General features: G+C 36.6%; 1 protein-coding gene across 3 annotated transcripts in view; it reads left to right on the top strand.

The window, feature by feature from the left end:
* LOC121878195 overlaps positions 1-16,694 on the top strand; it is a 71,312-nt gene that overhangs the window by 33,661 nt on the left and 20,957 nt on the right. For all 3 annotated transcript variants that reach the window (XM_042384251.1, XM_042384250.1, XM_042384249.1), the window contains 6 exons: positions 972-1,522; positions 5,243-5,387; positions 5,637-6,260; positions 7,836-7,967; positions 9,457-9,606; positions 14,133-15,329. In XM_042384251.1, the coding sequence (XP_042240185.1) occupies positions 972-1,522; positions 5,243-5,387; positions 5,637-6,260; positions 7,836-7,967; positions 9,457-9,606; positions 14,133-15,329 (2,799 nt within the window). The remainder of the gene's footprint in view (positions 1-971; positions 1,523-5,242; positions 5,388-5,636; positions 6,261-7,835; positions 7,968-9,456; positions 9,607-14,132; positions 15,330-16,694) is intronic.

Genomic DNA, 16,694 nt, shown 5'->3' with positions numbered 1-16,694 from the left:
GTAAGAGAAAAAACAATGACCACTTCAGAGCCATTGAAGTGATTACAGTAATTAAAAAGTTGACATACAGGATCATCGTGGTGAGGCAGTGGCAATTACTCATGCTTTGTTATTTGATGAAAATTAGGGCCAGCATTGTTAGATTAAAATACCCCTGTACAGTATTTTTTGACATAAGAGATAACTGAATTTCAGTTGTGAAAAACTGGAATTCATGGTTTTTTCTGTAATAAAGTAAATTTTACTTTTAATGCAGCAGACAATTTTTTTTTTTTATTCTGTGGCCTGTTAAATGTTCTTAAAAATAGCTAGTGACTTTATAATTATGGCTCATCAGTGAGTGACTTGTAAGTTCCATACTGCTAAGTACACCCTGGTGAGCTAAGGCTCTCAGTAATTTGATGTGATTCATATCATGATGTGCGAGAGGATTAATGAAGTTGCCACTGAAAAGTGGGGAAATTCAGAAATGTACAAAAGATGTTGTTTTTTTAGAAAAAAAGTAGCCATAGATCACTCAAAATACAGCTTTCTTTGATATACTGTAGTAGGTGATAGATATCAGGTTTCTGAGATACTTGGTTAAGTGCTGCACTTCTAGATAACAGTACAATATACTGTACATCTTAATTCCTGCAATTTTGGGCCCATTCGGGGTTAGTATCTTATTTTCAATATTTCACATTGTGTTTTAAGCTAACTTTTTTATTACTTGCAGTACATGTGAATTATTTTACTTTATTTTCATTATACAGTACTTATATTGAAAACAGATACAGTAACTGTCTGAGCATATCAAATGACACGTGTGTACCGATATGTGACTTTCTTCTTAAGAGATAAGATTATATTATATATGTTGAGTCAGAGATAACATGATAGGCATATCTGCTATATAGACGGTTCATTTGATGTGGTTTTAGCCTCTTATAAAGATGTCTAACTTATTTAAATCTTTGTTTTTCAAAAAGGCATCCAGGAGAAAGAGAGGCAGCCGGTCATCCTCACAAAGCTCATCACGTGTGTCGTCAGGGGGCACAACTCCTGTTGAGTCAGAGGTCAAGACGACAAATAATGCTGCTGAAGTGGGCCAGTTACCTCAGAATGCTGCTATTTGTAACCAAAGAATTTCTTTTGAAAGTCTAGGATCCATTCCATTTGACTCCAGAACAGATGTTTCCCAAGATGGGAAGAGACCAATAACAAGCTGTGATAATATAGATAAATGTGTTAATGTTTCTAAAGTTGAAAAGAATTTAGAAGACAATATAAGATTTAAGGAAAAATTATTAAAGGAAACTAGTGGAGAAAGACGTGTGCAAAATAAGGAACATGTTAGAAGAAGTGTGGAGGCAGACACGAACAATTGCACTCAAGTTACTAGGCAAGAAGAAAATGTTTGTGGAGAAAATGAACTTGTTGTGGTTCATCGTCGTAACCTGCCGGGCTCCAAGAACGTTGAGAAGAGAGTCTCCTTCACTGATACAACAGATGTTGAGGAACACAGTAAAGCCATACACAAGTAAGAATTATAACTAAGAATGACTTGTTTTTATAATAATAGTACTTATCGTGGATACTTGAGTGCAGCTCAAGTCTTTATGATTAAATTTTTATGCAGAAGTAGGGGGGTTGAACCATATATGCATAGTATTTTTGAAGGGTTCAAATTGTGCATTTCATGTGTCATTTACAGTACATGCTCGTGGTAGGCTAACCTTACCAGCAAGCTATTTTATCTTGGGATTGCCTACTGTACCCTTAGATTCTTTATGTTGCTACATAAAGAACAGAACCTCATTCACTATACAGGTACTCCTCGACTTACGACATACTCGACTTATGACAACCCGGAGATACGACCGCCGTGGTCGTATAAAGTATTTTTCAAATTACGTATTTTCTAGTCCTGCGTTAGTGATCGCGCTGTGTACTGACAAAATTTTTTTTTGTAATTCCATTTAAAATGGCTGGCAAGCGTAAAAGTGAGAGTTCTCGTGGTGCTGAGAAGAAAAAGAGACACCCATTTTAGAATTTTTATGTATTATTTTCGCCTTTTCGACTTACAACCTGATCGTCGGGACGGAACCCCGTCGTAAGTTGAGGAGAGACTTTACTGTACATGCCATTTTAATTTCACAAATACCTGATACTAATGAAGATTTACACATAATGTTCATTTTATTTGCGTCTATTAACATCACTGGTGGCATTGTTGTCTAGTTAGACTTGGCATTGTAGTCACATCCCCCTAGTCTTTTCAAAACCAGACCGAGCTTTGAGATTTTTTTATTATTTTTCAATTCGTAATTTTGAGTAGATATACGTAACTTTCTTAATTTATATACACACACAATCTCCGTTAACCGGAATCCCTCAAACCCCAAACTCTCTGATAACCGGAATTGAAATTTTCTTGGAAAATCGTTCCCAAAGCCGTAATTTTCCAGAAAATTTTGGTTTTGGGAACGATTTTCCGAGGGGCACATCTTCTGGAAAATTCCAAGAAAATTTTCCCGATACCCAGAAAATTCAGGGGATGGGGAGTTTTTTCCGGGATTGAGAGATGAAAATCTGGTGCATTTTCAGGAAATTCCGGGAAAACTTTTCCGTTACCTGAAAAATTCCGGGGATGAGGGATATTTTTCCTGGGTTTGAGAGTTGATGTAATGGGCAATTTATGGAACTTCCGTGAACATTTTTCCATTACCCGGAAAATTCCAGGGACGAGAGATTTTTTTCCGGTTTTGAGAGTTGTCTCGTTACCTGGAAATCTCTCATTCCCGTAAGTGATCTGCACCTATTGTTCCTGCTAACGGTGGATATCACTGTATTGTGCAAAAAAATTAAAAGAAATAATTATCAATAAATGGAATAAACATTATTTTGCACACGGGAGATAGAAGGCTGAGCGGGAGGAGGGACCGGAGTGTGGGGGTAGGCAGAGGCAGTGTAATAATAATAATAATAAATGTTGCTATGGTAAGTGTTGAGGCCAAGCAGCCAGCGTCTATGCAAATGGCAATTTAGCTTTGCCTTAATTGTTTTAGCTGCATTTTTTTTTTCATCTAGGTTGTATAAAAATGTTTAAAGTACAGGTAGCACAATTGTTAACTAACATAAGAAAGGTAGGTGGTATGGAAGCGTGAGTTTGCTTCAGCCTTTTGACTTGCTATGTAGGCCGTCACTATACATCTGTGATAATATTCCTCACATTTCTATATTTTTGTTTGTTTTTCAGTATTTTCTATTATGTGATAATATTCCTCACATTTCTATATTTTTGTTTGTTTTTCAGTATTTTCTATTAGTTTTGTACAGTGATCCCTCGGTTAACGAGATTTCGGTTAACTATTTACCTTCCATAAGATTCTTAACTTCGGTTAACGAGCAATCCCTCGATTAACGAGTTTTTTACTAGCCGACTTCATTATGTTTTCGCTTGCATTTGGCGGTCCACCAGCTGTAGTATTAGTCCGCCAATACAGTAATCGGTTTTAGGGCTTAAATTCTTTACTATTTTAGTAAATATCAAGAAGTTTATACTATTCAATAATTTTAAAAGTTTAATATTAACTTTTTTAGTCATTTTAACAATTATTGAACATAATTGAAGGGAAAGAAATTAGTTTCTGGGGCGTGCCATCCAGCCTGTTAACACACCAGACAGGCGTTAGTCTCTCTCTGTTTTCAGTGGAGGTGACATCTTGCTTGAGACTCTTCAACTGAACGCTTTTTTCTGTGTTTCCAAGCAAATTATTGGTCATTTTGAAATTTATTTTTCATATTGACAATATATAATGCAGTGCAGTGTTGATTTAAAGAAAATAATCTTGAATTACACCAAGAGAACTAAAATTTTATGGATGAAATGGTGCCATGGGGTGACTTCTCTTCCACCCAATGCCTTCTCTTCTTCCTTCTCCTCCACCCCCATTCTAATTCCCATCATCATCATCATCATCATCCAGGAGCCTTCTACATACACACCTCAAAGTAAGTGTACTTTTCTACCTTTTTTGTTGAATTTAGGCAATTTTCGGTGAGCTGGAACCAATTACCCAAAAATCCATTGAAACAATGGTTTCGGTTAACGAGCAACCTGCTGGAACGGATTGTGCTCGTTAACCGAGGAACCACTGTATATGTAATAGTTACACAAGACTCATACTAGCCCTCTCTCCTTGCCATTTCAGGCCAAGTTGTGAACTATGTTATGTGTATTTTTCAACTTGTAATTTCAGGTTGATATACATTTTTTATTTATTTATTTTTTCTATATTACATGCACACACAGTCTTACATACAGATTGTACAGTATTTTTTATTTATATATTGGAATTATTTGTATTTATTCCTCACATCACATGATAAAAATTTTATCTTATTCCTCAGGAGTTGGTAACTTGCAGGAATTCAGTTTCAGAGAGGTAACACTGTTCATGGTGTCAGCTGTTTTGGTGGTGGTGGTCACAGCCAAGACACATTGGTCTGAGTTTTGTGTCTTACTACAAATTATATCTAGTATTATACCTAGCATTTCTCAAAAGCTAGGATAGAATTATACAAGAGATATATGAAAACTCGGTCTTTGTTACCATTAAATTGGGTTGAACAATATATGCGATCAGTTTATACACGAGTCCAGTGTATATGGTATGTCTGAGAAACAAATTAGCTGCTGATAAGCCAGTTGATAATTAGATTTATTCAATCATATTCAGTTGATGCTGTCAAGTGGTATAATTTACTCCAAAGTTGAGCCAGTTTTTTACATGAAAAGTAAACATGGGGATTAGTGAATGTATGGAAATCAGTATTAATAATTTAGAGGAAGAAATGAGGTGTCCCCAGCTCACAAAATTAACTGTGGAAAAAAGATGATACTACAGGTACTACATTACAGTGAGGAGTAAATCATCATCACTGTTTTATGGCCATTTCCATGCTTGTGTAGGTTAGCTTGATTACCTGATGGCAAGGTGTCCCAGTTGCCATCAGGCAAATTTGAAGCAATTCCTACAGCTGGATGCTTTTGAAAATTTGTGTAAATGTCCTCGTTCAGAAGCATCATTTTGATGATCCAATATACTCTTTACCCAGAAATTTGTGCTTTTCATTGCAGGTTATGAATTATATTTACAACTTAACCATTTCAAAAATTTTACATGCTTGGTAATTCTATTTCTTGTGGGCTTTGCATTATGACAATGAATAATTGTTTATGTTTTTCTGTCTCTAGTCGGCTCAGTTTATGTGGTGACCTGTCAAAAGGAACTGAAATTCGTGATCTAGGTGATCTGAGGGACCTGTTATCTAACCTGAGAGACCAGGGACTGCTGCCTGTCTCATTAGCTTTAGATGAACTGTTTATCAGTCTTGACCAGGTGAGTTTTAGCTATTGCCTCTTTGCACATGGTCAATTAATTTGTAATTGTATGTTGGTGTAACTGTAACATCTGTAGGACATTAAATTCTCTATTTAATTAATTTTGTTTGTGATTTTACTGGGATAGACATTTAAATTTGTATTTGCCAGGTTAGATAATTTGGTTATTTTTATCCCAGACTGATATACAACTTTATAATTATTAAATTACTTTTGTGTCCACTTAATTTAACCATTCCTTTAACAGTCAAGTCCTGCACTGAGTGAGAGAGCACCACCAGAGGGTCAAGAAGATCCACCTTTACATCAGTCCAACATTAGCTTAACTCCGATTAACAACAACAATAGTGTCAATGATGACAGCAACAACAACAATGACAGTAGTGACAGTAGTAGTACTCTTGTAGAGGATATACAAGAAAGTACACAAGGAACAGATCAAAACCAGGAAGAGGAAAAACAGATTGGTTGCTTTTCACAACGAAGTGATATAATTGGGGGTGTCAGATGGGAGGAATTGACAATGATTGGCCAGAAAATGCTGGAAGAGGGGAGTATTGAAGAAAAAGACATTACCACACAAGCTTTAATGTTACAAAAAAATAGAGGGAATACAGGAGACCAAGAATACTTGGTTACAGGCACAAGGCCTAAACAAAGGCAAAGTGTGCTCAAAGCTGAATCTCAGATGTGTCAACCAGAGAATGAATCTGAAAGAACAAGAGTCTTGCACAAAAAGAAAAGTTCGTCCAGAAAAAACATAAGCCAAGAAGAAAGGAAGCGATTGTATAATGAGAGCTATCGAGAAGACAGGAAGTTACCCAGCCTCTACATACCTCTCAAAGTTGATCCATCAAAATATAAGGAGGAGGTAAGTCAGCTGCTGTTACGAGTTGACACTGCTGTGGAGGGCAGCTGGAAGAATAGGCAAGTTAGCTGCTATTAGAAAAGGACACTGCTGTGGTGGGCAGCTGGAAGGAAGAGGTAAGTTAGCTGCTCTTAGGAAAGGATACTGCTGTTGTGGGCAGCTGTAAGGAAAAGGTAAGTCAGCTGCTGTTAGGAAAGGACACTGCTGTGGTGGGCAGCTGGAAGGAAGAAGTAAATCAATTGCTGTTAGGAAAGGATACTGCTGTTGTGGGCAGCTGGAAGGAAGAGGTAAGTCAGCTGCTGTTAGGAAAGGACACTGCTGTGGTGAGCAGCTGGAAGGAAAAGGTAAGTCAGCTGCTGTTAGGAAAGGACACTGCTGTGGTGGGCAGGGAGAAGGAAAAGTTACAAATATTAAGGAAGGATTTTTAGATAATGTTTACTAGGAGCTCTATAATAAAGATATGTTTAAGGTTAGTCTCATCACAAAGTGTAGCAACTGTGAAATAGTGGTGCAAGGGTTTTTAATAAATGTTTTGTCTGTGGAATACTGTACTGTCCAAAAAAAAATTTAATTTTGCTAATACAGGATCAACCAGCTGTACTATATATGTATATTCTGCCAAATTAATGAATTTATGAATTTAGGGCAGATTAATTTACAAAATACTGATTTGTGAACTAGAGGTACTACTGAAGTTTAATGAAAAATTAATGGATGCAAGAGAATGTGAGCAGATTAGAAATGACAGAGTATGTTTTTGAGAGCAGTGTATAGAGTAAATAATATGTAGAGAATATGAAATGCAGTAATAAAGAGATGTGAAAGTGAAAAAAAAATAGGGGCAGAGAATCGATGAGGACATACTAAGGTACTTTTAAAGGGCTGTATTGAGAAAATGGGAAGTGAAAGATTGTTAGAAAAGGTGTACAGTACAGGAAATAAATCATTGATGGATGGTAGAGGGAAGAGAGGAAGATCAAGAAAAAAAAGATTAAGTGGAGAAAATGGACATCCAGGAAGTAGAAATATATGAGTATGAGTAAAGAACAATACTCTATTGTTGAATGATTCTTAGGGTAGGACAGGCTGCTGATGGGTAAGGCTGGCCTGTCTGAAGTTGTGGGTAAGCAAGGTATGGGGCCATGTTGTGGAAGGGGAGGACTGGAGCAAAGCACATCTGTTGTAGTGAAGAAAATGAATGACGGCAAATGAAAGGAATGTATATGTGTACAGTATTCATTCTTGTTTATGGTCACGATAATAATTGGGAAAAGGATTGATAAAAAGAATAAAATATCTTTCAATATGTTTGTGACCAGAATAGTTTACGTAACCTTTATAAACATGTACAATGAAAGACAAAAGTCGTGTCATGAAATTTGGTGAAAACATATGCAGAAGGGCTAAAACTTTTGGTGCGCTCCGCCTTGTGGTAGGGGGCTCTCATAATGTTTCACGAGTTATATTTAATCTTCGGACAAAACTGCGACACGACTTTTGTCTTTGATTGTACATGTATCTTTCAGCAGATTATTGTGTATTCTAAAGATTTTGTTCAATTTCCATTAATTCCTACAGGAGGATCGCCTTGCATTGGAAGTGGCTCAGGGTCAGTCTAATATGATAATTCCTGGACATTTTGCTCACCCCATGACAAGGCAGAGAATTTCTAAGCAGTTATTTACTTCAGAAGATGAAAAATTCTATAGGGTGAGTGTTGGGCATGTGTTTGGTGATGTTATACTTCCCATCACATTCCAGGTGACCCTTGATTAATGCATATTTTATGAAATGTATCAAATAATGTGTCATACTTTTAGATCAGAAATTTTGAATAAATTATGTTAGTTATATGTAACAGGAGTTAAAGGTCCACTTATGAACCTCTAGACCAGTGATTTTCAACCTTTTTCATCTCACGGCACAGTGAGCCAGGCACTAAAATAGTCAAGGCACACCATCAGTATTTAATGATAGATTTGATCATTTAAAAGAAAATGAATGATAAGAATGTGTTCATAATTAAAAAAAATAATAATTTATTAATTTTATTGCCAAAAGTACAGTACTGTATATTGTTGATCATGGTTTTCAAAATAATTTGAAAGTTTTGTGCATATTTGTTATTACTACACATTGAAATAAGATGTCATTGAAAAAGATGCCATTCATAAAAAAATATGAAACTTTCAGATATACTACAGTAGATTGTATTCAAATACAAACATGAGTAAAAATAAAAGGCCTTTGCTTACATAAAAATATCAGTGGGAAACCTGTGCTTGGTGTTGTCTCATGATGTTCCTTGTCCGAGGTCGAATGGTTGACAGGCATGCCCTCAAGTCCTCCAGTGTTTGAAGCCGCGACCTGTTCTTGCTTTTCATTGTGTTCATAGCAGAGAGAGGAAGAAGTGCTTCAATTGCCTTCTTTGTAATAATGGGGTATTCCTCTCGAAGGGACAACCAGAATGAAGTCATATCTGTTGATAGGTGCTTCAGTTTCAGTCCTCTGTCGTTTCTGATTTCCGTCAGCTCATCCTCTTCGGCAACAGTTAATCCTGCTGACTCGCACGCACTTACCACAAAAAGGATCTCTCACCCAGTCCAAGGAAGATACTTCAAGTGATGGGAAGTACTTTTCAATTTTACTCAGTAGCGACAAATTATTTAAACTCCTGCGGCACACCTACGGATGCTTCGCGGCACACTAACGTCACATTGGTTGAAAATCGCTGCTCTAGACATACAAATAAGGCCTGAAAACACCATCCCCTCCTCCCCTTTCTCTTTTTATATCTCTGTTGGGTAATATCACTATTATTTTTATTTTTTTTAATACTTTAAGTAAGATCATTTATGTAACAACAGGTAGTGTTTAAGTAAACAGAATTGCAGGTCTTGTCCCTTTATATCTTGGTCACTTCCTCTCTTAGGGATAACTACTGTAGGTGTTGTAATTGTCTTCATTTAATATTAAATTTTTTATATTTTTTATATTATATTTTGTTTAGAATCTGGAGATTTATTTTTTTTATTTGCTGCAATTACAAAAAAGCAGATGCACAAGATAAATCACAATCATCACACATTGAGCATGCATTATTCATTGCAAATGTACAACATTTTAGCTTAATTTTGGGTTAAATAGGCTTTTGAAGCCTGGCTTGGAAATGTAACCATGTCTTTTTATCTTATTTCAGTTGTTTAACATGCGCGAGGGTCACAGCGGTGGCAGCAGTGTTAGTGTACAAGTTGTTTTATCATCTCAAGCTCTCTATGTAGTCACACCCTTACCCAGAGGAGCAAAACCTCGCCATGTTGTCACTTACCATGACATTCACACTATTATCGTAAGTGTTGCATAGTACAGTTGAGCAGCCTTGCATGACTAATTGTTTCCTGGCAAGAAATCCAAAGCTGTGAATTATGACTGAGGTACTGTACATTATATAATGTTATCATCTTAGATCTGTCTTTGTTGTATGTATGACAGTTGTGAAAGTTAAATAATTCAGATTGTAGACCACAATCTTTTTAAATGTTCGCATCTTAATTCCTTTTTTATCTTCTCACCACATTTAGCAGTCAGAGAGGTAAAGATACTGTAATCAATTGTCCAACAATCTTAATGAACTGCCACAAAACATGGTATAAATGAGATACTGCACATGCTGTATATGCATTATGTGCCAAGAGGCTATCATTTTGATGATTAACAATGGAATTTCGTTTTTTCTGTTGTTTGTTATGCCACAGTTTAAGTACTCTATATGCCACCTGTAGATAACCTGGTTATAGTGTATATGTTAACTTCCGATACTGATTTTTTTTTCTCCAGAAATGACCTTTGATATTTTTAGTATGTCTTCAGATATTGTATATGTATGGAAGATAACTTAAACACACCCTTACAACGGTTATGCTTTCAGCAATTTATATATTTTTATATTTATTCAAAGAAAGTTAAATGGGATATGTCCTGCATAATAATGAAGCTGGTTACACTGTGCCTTAAACTCAATCAAAGTTTTCCTTGCATCTTGTGGGTGTTCGGAATTTTCAATAAATAGATGAAAGGCTGTGTTTGTGGGCCCCGCACTTGTTAAGTTACAGGTTTTTTGAAGGCGGTAGTATGTGCCGGGAATCGGTTCCTTCATTGTAAGGTGTGACTAATACAGTGTATAAATTGAGAGAGTGGGATACTCAAGTGTAGCAGTCAACAGTACACAAATGACGAACATTAATGTGCCATATTGAACAGTTAAGTACAAAGTGGTTTGGTTTGATGAAAAGGATCAGAATGTTGGTCATTAGAATAAATACTGTATAAACTCAGGAAAGAGAAGGTTGTGAGTAGTGTACATGGAGGGAAGGGAACCTAGAAAAGAGGGCTGAATCAGTAACATATTCACTTAATAAGCATAGAGTATATTTTGCCTGTCTTAGAGAAGGCATTTGACTTGGTACCATTTGAAGAAACAAAGTGGGAAAATGAAGTATAGTTATGGGTTGAGGAGTGTCTTATTCAAGTGCTTATGGCATTACTGTATATGAAGGCTCTAAAATTGCTGTAAGTGTAAATACCTGTAGTGAGTAATTTGAGGTAAAAGTTGGGCTTTATCAGGGGTCTGTCTTGACTCCTCTTCTGTATATCATTATACTAGAGGCAACATAATAGGACTTTAGGGCTAGTCTGCCCTGTAAGTTGTAATATGCTGGTAATATAGTGCTGGTAGAAGATATTGGAGAGACAGTAGGGAAATTTAAAAAACGGAAGGATGTAATAGTCACAACAATGAGATTGATGTGGCAAAAACAAAGCACTGATTAGTGGTGTAGGTGAAGGACCCATGGTAGAAAGTGGAAAATGGGCAGTATATGGGGGCGTTATCTTTATGTTGGGGATGTCTTACAGAGAAATGCGACTTACAGTGAAACGTTTTATAATGAGGAATTTTCCCCATAAGATTTAATGTAATTAGGGATATATGCATTCCAACATGTACAGTAATACTCCTTGAAAGCTCAGGATGTGTTCCTGGAGAGAGATCTTTCAGCAAATAAGCTTACAATGGGGTCATTACAGTATAACATACTGTATAGTATTTGGTATGGAGATATGCTTATAACAACGTTATTTATTACCTTTGAGTGATACATGGTGGCTCGATTTGACTACTTGTGCACTGAGACATCTGATCAGTAAATAAACCAGGGCATGTAGAAAGGCATTATACACTACAGTAATATTTATTAAGTTCTGTTAAATGCGCTACAATATTACAGGTATTTACTAAGTGCTGAAGACAGATCCTATGATAAGCACCAACCCTCAGGGGCAGTGACAACAATGGTGCTCGAGAGATGGTGAGTGCTGACAACATTGTTAGGGAGAGTATGAATAATCACCTGATCCTGCTTTGTAAACAAGAGATCAGGAATATACTACAGAGGAACAGTTCATTGGGATATTTTGGGAGAAAATTTGTTATTTTACGATAATGTTGTATTAACCCGGCACCAAGTGAATGTAAATAATATGGGAATTATGGTGAAATTGCACTGTCATTATAAAGGGATTGCAAGCTTCCGAGCACGGGAGAGTTGTCCCCTCAATCCATCCAGCACTCTCTCCCTCCTCCACCACCTTCTCTTTCCTAGCTATGAACCCAAATGTAGTTTTGTATTTTTTTTCCCCCGCTCCATTTCTTTGCATGCAAACCCTCCATTGTGTAAGAGCTAAATATGGTTTTCTAAAATTCAATTGTTTGGTGTTGGAACACTTGTATGATTTAAATGTATACAGTGGTTCGGTGAGTCATGGTGTGTTGCCAAACCGCCCACTACTCTCAGATACACACCTTCTCCCACAGAATATATCCTAACTCTCTTAATTATTGTTATTTATTATCTACAGTACAGTATTTAGTATTTTCTTTATTAATAAGGCACACTAGCACATTGAGATGACTTTAATGCAAATTCTGTGGTTACTTACATAAAACAATGGCATTAGCACCGAGTCGTGTGAGAGGTGACATATTTTGGTGTGGCAGAATCTTGACACCTGTAGGACAGATAAGTGATATATTATGGTTATTTTTGCATTATACAGTATATTACAATATAAAACATTTAAGCTTAATTTTCTAATACACACAGAGTTAGTATAAAACAGTGGATGATGCAGCCACGTCTCTCAAGTCAGTGGCTGGTTAAATGTTTCCACTCTTGGTGTCGCTCATGTGATTGTTCAAGGGTGGTAGGAGCTGTTTTTTGTACATAAAACGTGTGCTGTTGTATTTTATGATGGGCTGTGTATTATTTATATTGTTTATTAAAGCAATTTTTTTTTTTTTTTGGCATATGTAGAATACAGAATAACAATGGAATGTGACCTATTCCCTTTTATTCGTTGTTAAATCTATCTATGACAGCGGCATGGGAATTTTGTGAACATATCCACTCATTGTCAGAGGTATACTGTACACATCCACATCAACATCTTTATCTCTCACTGCACAAGGCCCTCCATGCCTCATACATACATACATCAGGACTTGAGAACCTTCAGATATCTTTGTAGCACTGAAAGCTTCTAGAATCTAGACTTTTTTTACTGGAATTAGCCCACCACGGCACAGGTCACTGACCCACATCTGGGTCGGGGAGGGGGGGGGGGCCAACAAAAACTGAACCATAAATAAATATAGAAATGGAAATAATAGAACAGATCAAGAGTAAGAAACGATATGCGTATATGTTGTGTTGTCAAAGTAACAGAAACAATTGAGACCCTTCAGTTGTGTGTAAATGGGGCAGAAAGTCAGCAACCTGGGACTTGGCCACAATTTTTTTAACACTTTAAATAAAAAACAACTGAACAAACTGAAAATGTATCATAAGTATGATTATTTTACTTAAACTAGTTTTCTATATTAGGAGCTCAAATAAGCCAATTTGTGTTAGTGTAATATGGTGGTTGTTGTTTTGAATGGTTGTGCCTCCCTGCTGATATGGACATCCAAATACAGTGATATCTCCATTAGCAGGAACAAGATGACTCTCAAAACTGGAAAAAAATCCCCCTTCCCCGGAATTTTCTGGGTACCTGGAAATTTTTTTCGGGTGTTCCAGAATGAAGCATTATTTCATCTTTCAAAGCCGGAAAAAATCCCCCATCCCTGGAATTTTCCGGGTACAGGAAAACTTTTCTCGGAATTTCCAGAAAATTATCCTAATTTTCATCTCTCAAATGTGGGAGAGGGGGAATTCCCCATTCCCAAATTTTCTGGGTACTGGGAAATTTTTCACGGAATTTTCCAGAAAATATGCCCCTTGAAAAATCACTCCCAAAGTCGTAATTTTTTGGAAAATTACGGCTTTGGGAACAATTTTCAGAGATAATTTCAATTCTGGCTAACAGAGAGTTCCGGTTAAAAGGGATTCCGGCTAACGGAAATATTAATATCGGATTTCATCTGAGTAATTATGTTGCTGTAGTCCAGTACTTCCGGTATTGTCTTTTATGTCATTGGTTCATGGTCACATGGAAATATAAACTGTTTTCTGTGCTTCTCATGTAGAGATGCTCCTTCAAGCTGAGTGTTTTCAAATTTTGAAAGTTACTGTACTCTGGAGATATGCTGAATTTAAAATACTAAAATTTAAATTTTGATACTATATACATGAATTTCTTAAGTCTTGCATCATTCAAAGCTAGAATGTAAAGAGGGTAAAAATATTTTTGGTGATCTTCAAAATAATAATTTAAAAAGTAAGGGAATTAAGTCTTGTGTTTGAACTTAGTATGGTATGAAAAGTGATGCCAGATTTTTTCTTATACTGTAATTAATATTGACTCGTGTATTTACAGGTTGGCTCTAATGACCAGTGGGTATGTGTACTAAGTAAAGAGGCTGTACGGGATGATTTGGCTACTACGGGAAGCAGTACTGGTATTCAGTTAGAAGTTGGAGATCCTGATATTACACACACTTTTGTTAGTTGCCTAGAGATGGCCATCCGTCGTCACTTTTCTGCTCTAAAAATGGGCACGAAGGAGAAAGTTATTGAATCTGGTTCTGTAAAGAAAGAATTCTATCCTTCAGCAAGAAAAGGATTTCTTCAAGAGTTTACAAAAGAATGTGTGGATAACTTTTCAAATTCACTTCTAGAGGAGTCATTGCTTAATGCATGGGATACTAGGAAAAATTCAGCTGATATTAGTCAAGGATCCGAGTTAACTCAAGATTCCCCAGTTGTGACTCCAGGATCAGGTCACCTTACTCAAGAATCAACTGATGCCAGCCAGGAGTCAACAGATGTTAGTGAAGTGTCAAACGATATTAGTGAGGCTTCTACAGAAGTTAGTCAAACATCAGCTGATGTAAGTCAGGTATCAGCAGAAGTAAGTCAAGCATCAGCAGAAGTAAGTCAAGCATCAGCAGAAGTAAGTCAAGCATCAGCTGATGTAAGTCAAGCATCAGCTGATGTAAGTCAAGCATCAGCTGATGTAAGTCAAGCATCAGCAGAAGTAAGTCAAGCATCAGCTGATGTAAGTCAAGCATCATCTGATGTAAGTCAAACATCAGCTGATGTAATTCAAGCATCAGCTGATGTAAGTCAGGTGTCATATGATGTCAGTCAAGGGTCAAGTGATATTAGCCGGGTGTCAACTGATGCAAGTCAGGAATCAACTGATACTAGTCAACCCACATCTATCAGTCACTCATCATCTGTTGAAACCCCAACTTCATCAGACATGATCCAGTCATTATCAAACATGAGTCAAGAATCTTTAGATGATGGTCACGAGCCTGTTGATGGGGATCAGGAGCCTTGTAATAAAAGTCAAGGTTCTGGGGATACAAGTCAAGGAAGTAAAACTGCAGATTATGCCTGCCCTGTGAAGCTTTACCTACAGAAGGAAGATATTTATCATAGATATGCGGGTGGTTATTCACGGTGGAATGGAACGCTGTTGGACCGAAGCCTTCCGGGAGTTGTGGTACATCCTGCCTGGGAGTTGGCAGGATTGCGAAAATGGCTAAGAGCACAGCTACGTCTTAAGGTAGGACTCCTACCATGGTATTCATGTTGATATTGTTATGTCTCATAGTAATGTACTGTACTAACAGATTTATTTAATTTTCAGTTGCTTTCAGACAGTTTCTTAAGTTTGCTACTTATCCACTCTGTATGTATGTTGCTTTATGTTTTTCTTTGCTACCATAATATTTTGAGTTTGGTTATTGTTGTATGTATATCTTTCCTTCTTAATTATAGAAGTATATAGATAAATATTCATTTGGTATGCCGTTGTCTTAGATATGTTTAGTTGAATAACCTTATATGTTTTAGTGTTATTTTAGTCTTGTTAGTTTCTTTTTATAGATGTAGAGTACCTTGTTATGAATAACTTAATTACATAATTAAGTACAGTAGTAAATCTATGGGTAATATGATATGGATTAGGCCTTTTGAGAAAGAAGAAGGAATGGCATATATACACATGTGCACAAATTATGCTTACACAGTAAACTATCAATCTAAATGGTCGTTTTGCACATGGGTTTTCTTATACATGGCATAAATTCACTTATACACAGTTCAGCATGGTAGTCAAATGGGTATATAGAATGTTTGATTTACACTAGATGTCCCTCCTCTCCCAGAACTTTATGCCTTAAGTAAGTCTATTGTGTGGACAGTGAAGAGTAATTAGGGCAAAATAAGAGCTGTTATAACAAAGATGGCATTGAAATGCATGAAGGCTGTATAATGTGTTGTATGAGCATAAATAAACACTTGTTGAGTATGCTTGCTAACTGGATGGTTAGCCTGTCAACTAGCCTGACTGCCGCTGTCTCCACACATCTTAGCATGCACATGTACAAAGGTACTTGTAACCCATTTGCTAGGTTTTTAGTTGCAGCAATACAGAATACCCAAGCAAAATCATATTTAGTCTTAAAAGTGTCAATTTCCCTTACTTTTTTTTTCTTTTTTTTTTCAGTGTGGGATATATGGAAGGGTCTAGGGAGGTGTTAACAAAGAGGGTGTTTTTCTATATAATTTACTCTATAATTCTTTTAGTTTTCTCAAATCAAGTTAACTCTCAGATAAAATAAAATACATAATCCCTTGCCAACCTTGAGGGTTATATTTTAGAATTCTCCTGCGGATGGCAAAACCGTGGTTGGCAAGGAATTTGTCTAATGAGAAATAAGGGGTTTGAGGAAGTGACCCTGAGAGGCACACCCAAATTTCTGTAATGTACAACTCAAGGTCCCTAACTCCATCATATAATGGTTATTGCCTGTATGTATCTTTGTTTTAGTTTGATAACATTCATTAATAGAATAAAAACATGAAACGGGGGAAGTTGCATGTTACATTGTGCTAGTCTACTTTGCCAAGCGAAAGTAAAGGTAGC

Source organism: Homarus americanus, unplaced genomic scaffold, assembly GCF_018991925.1.
Source record: "Homarus americanus isolate GMGI-L3 unplaced genomic scaffold, GMGI_Hamer_2.0 scaffold45562, whole genome shotgun sequence".
NCBI classification, from domain to species: Eukaryota; Metazoa; Arthropoda; class Malacostraca; order Decapoda; family Nephropidae; genus Homarus; species Homarus americanus.
Note: the sequence above shows the minus strand (reverse complement) of the source record. Positions and strands in the feature narration are given on the sequence as shown.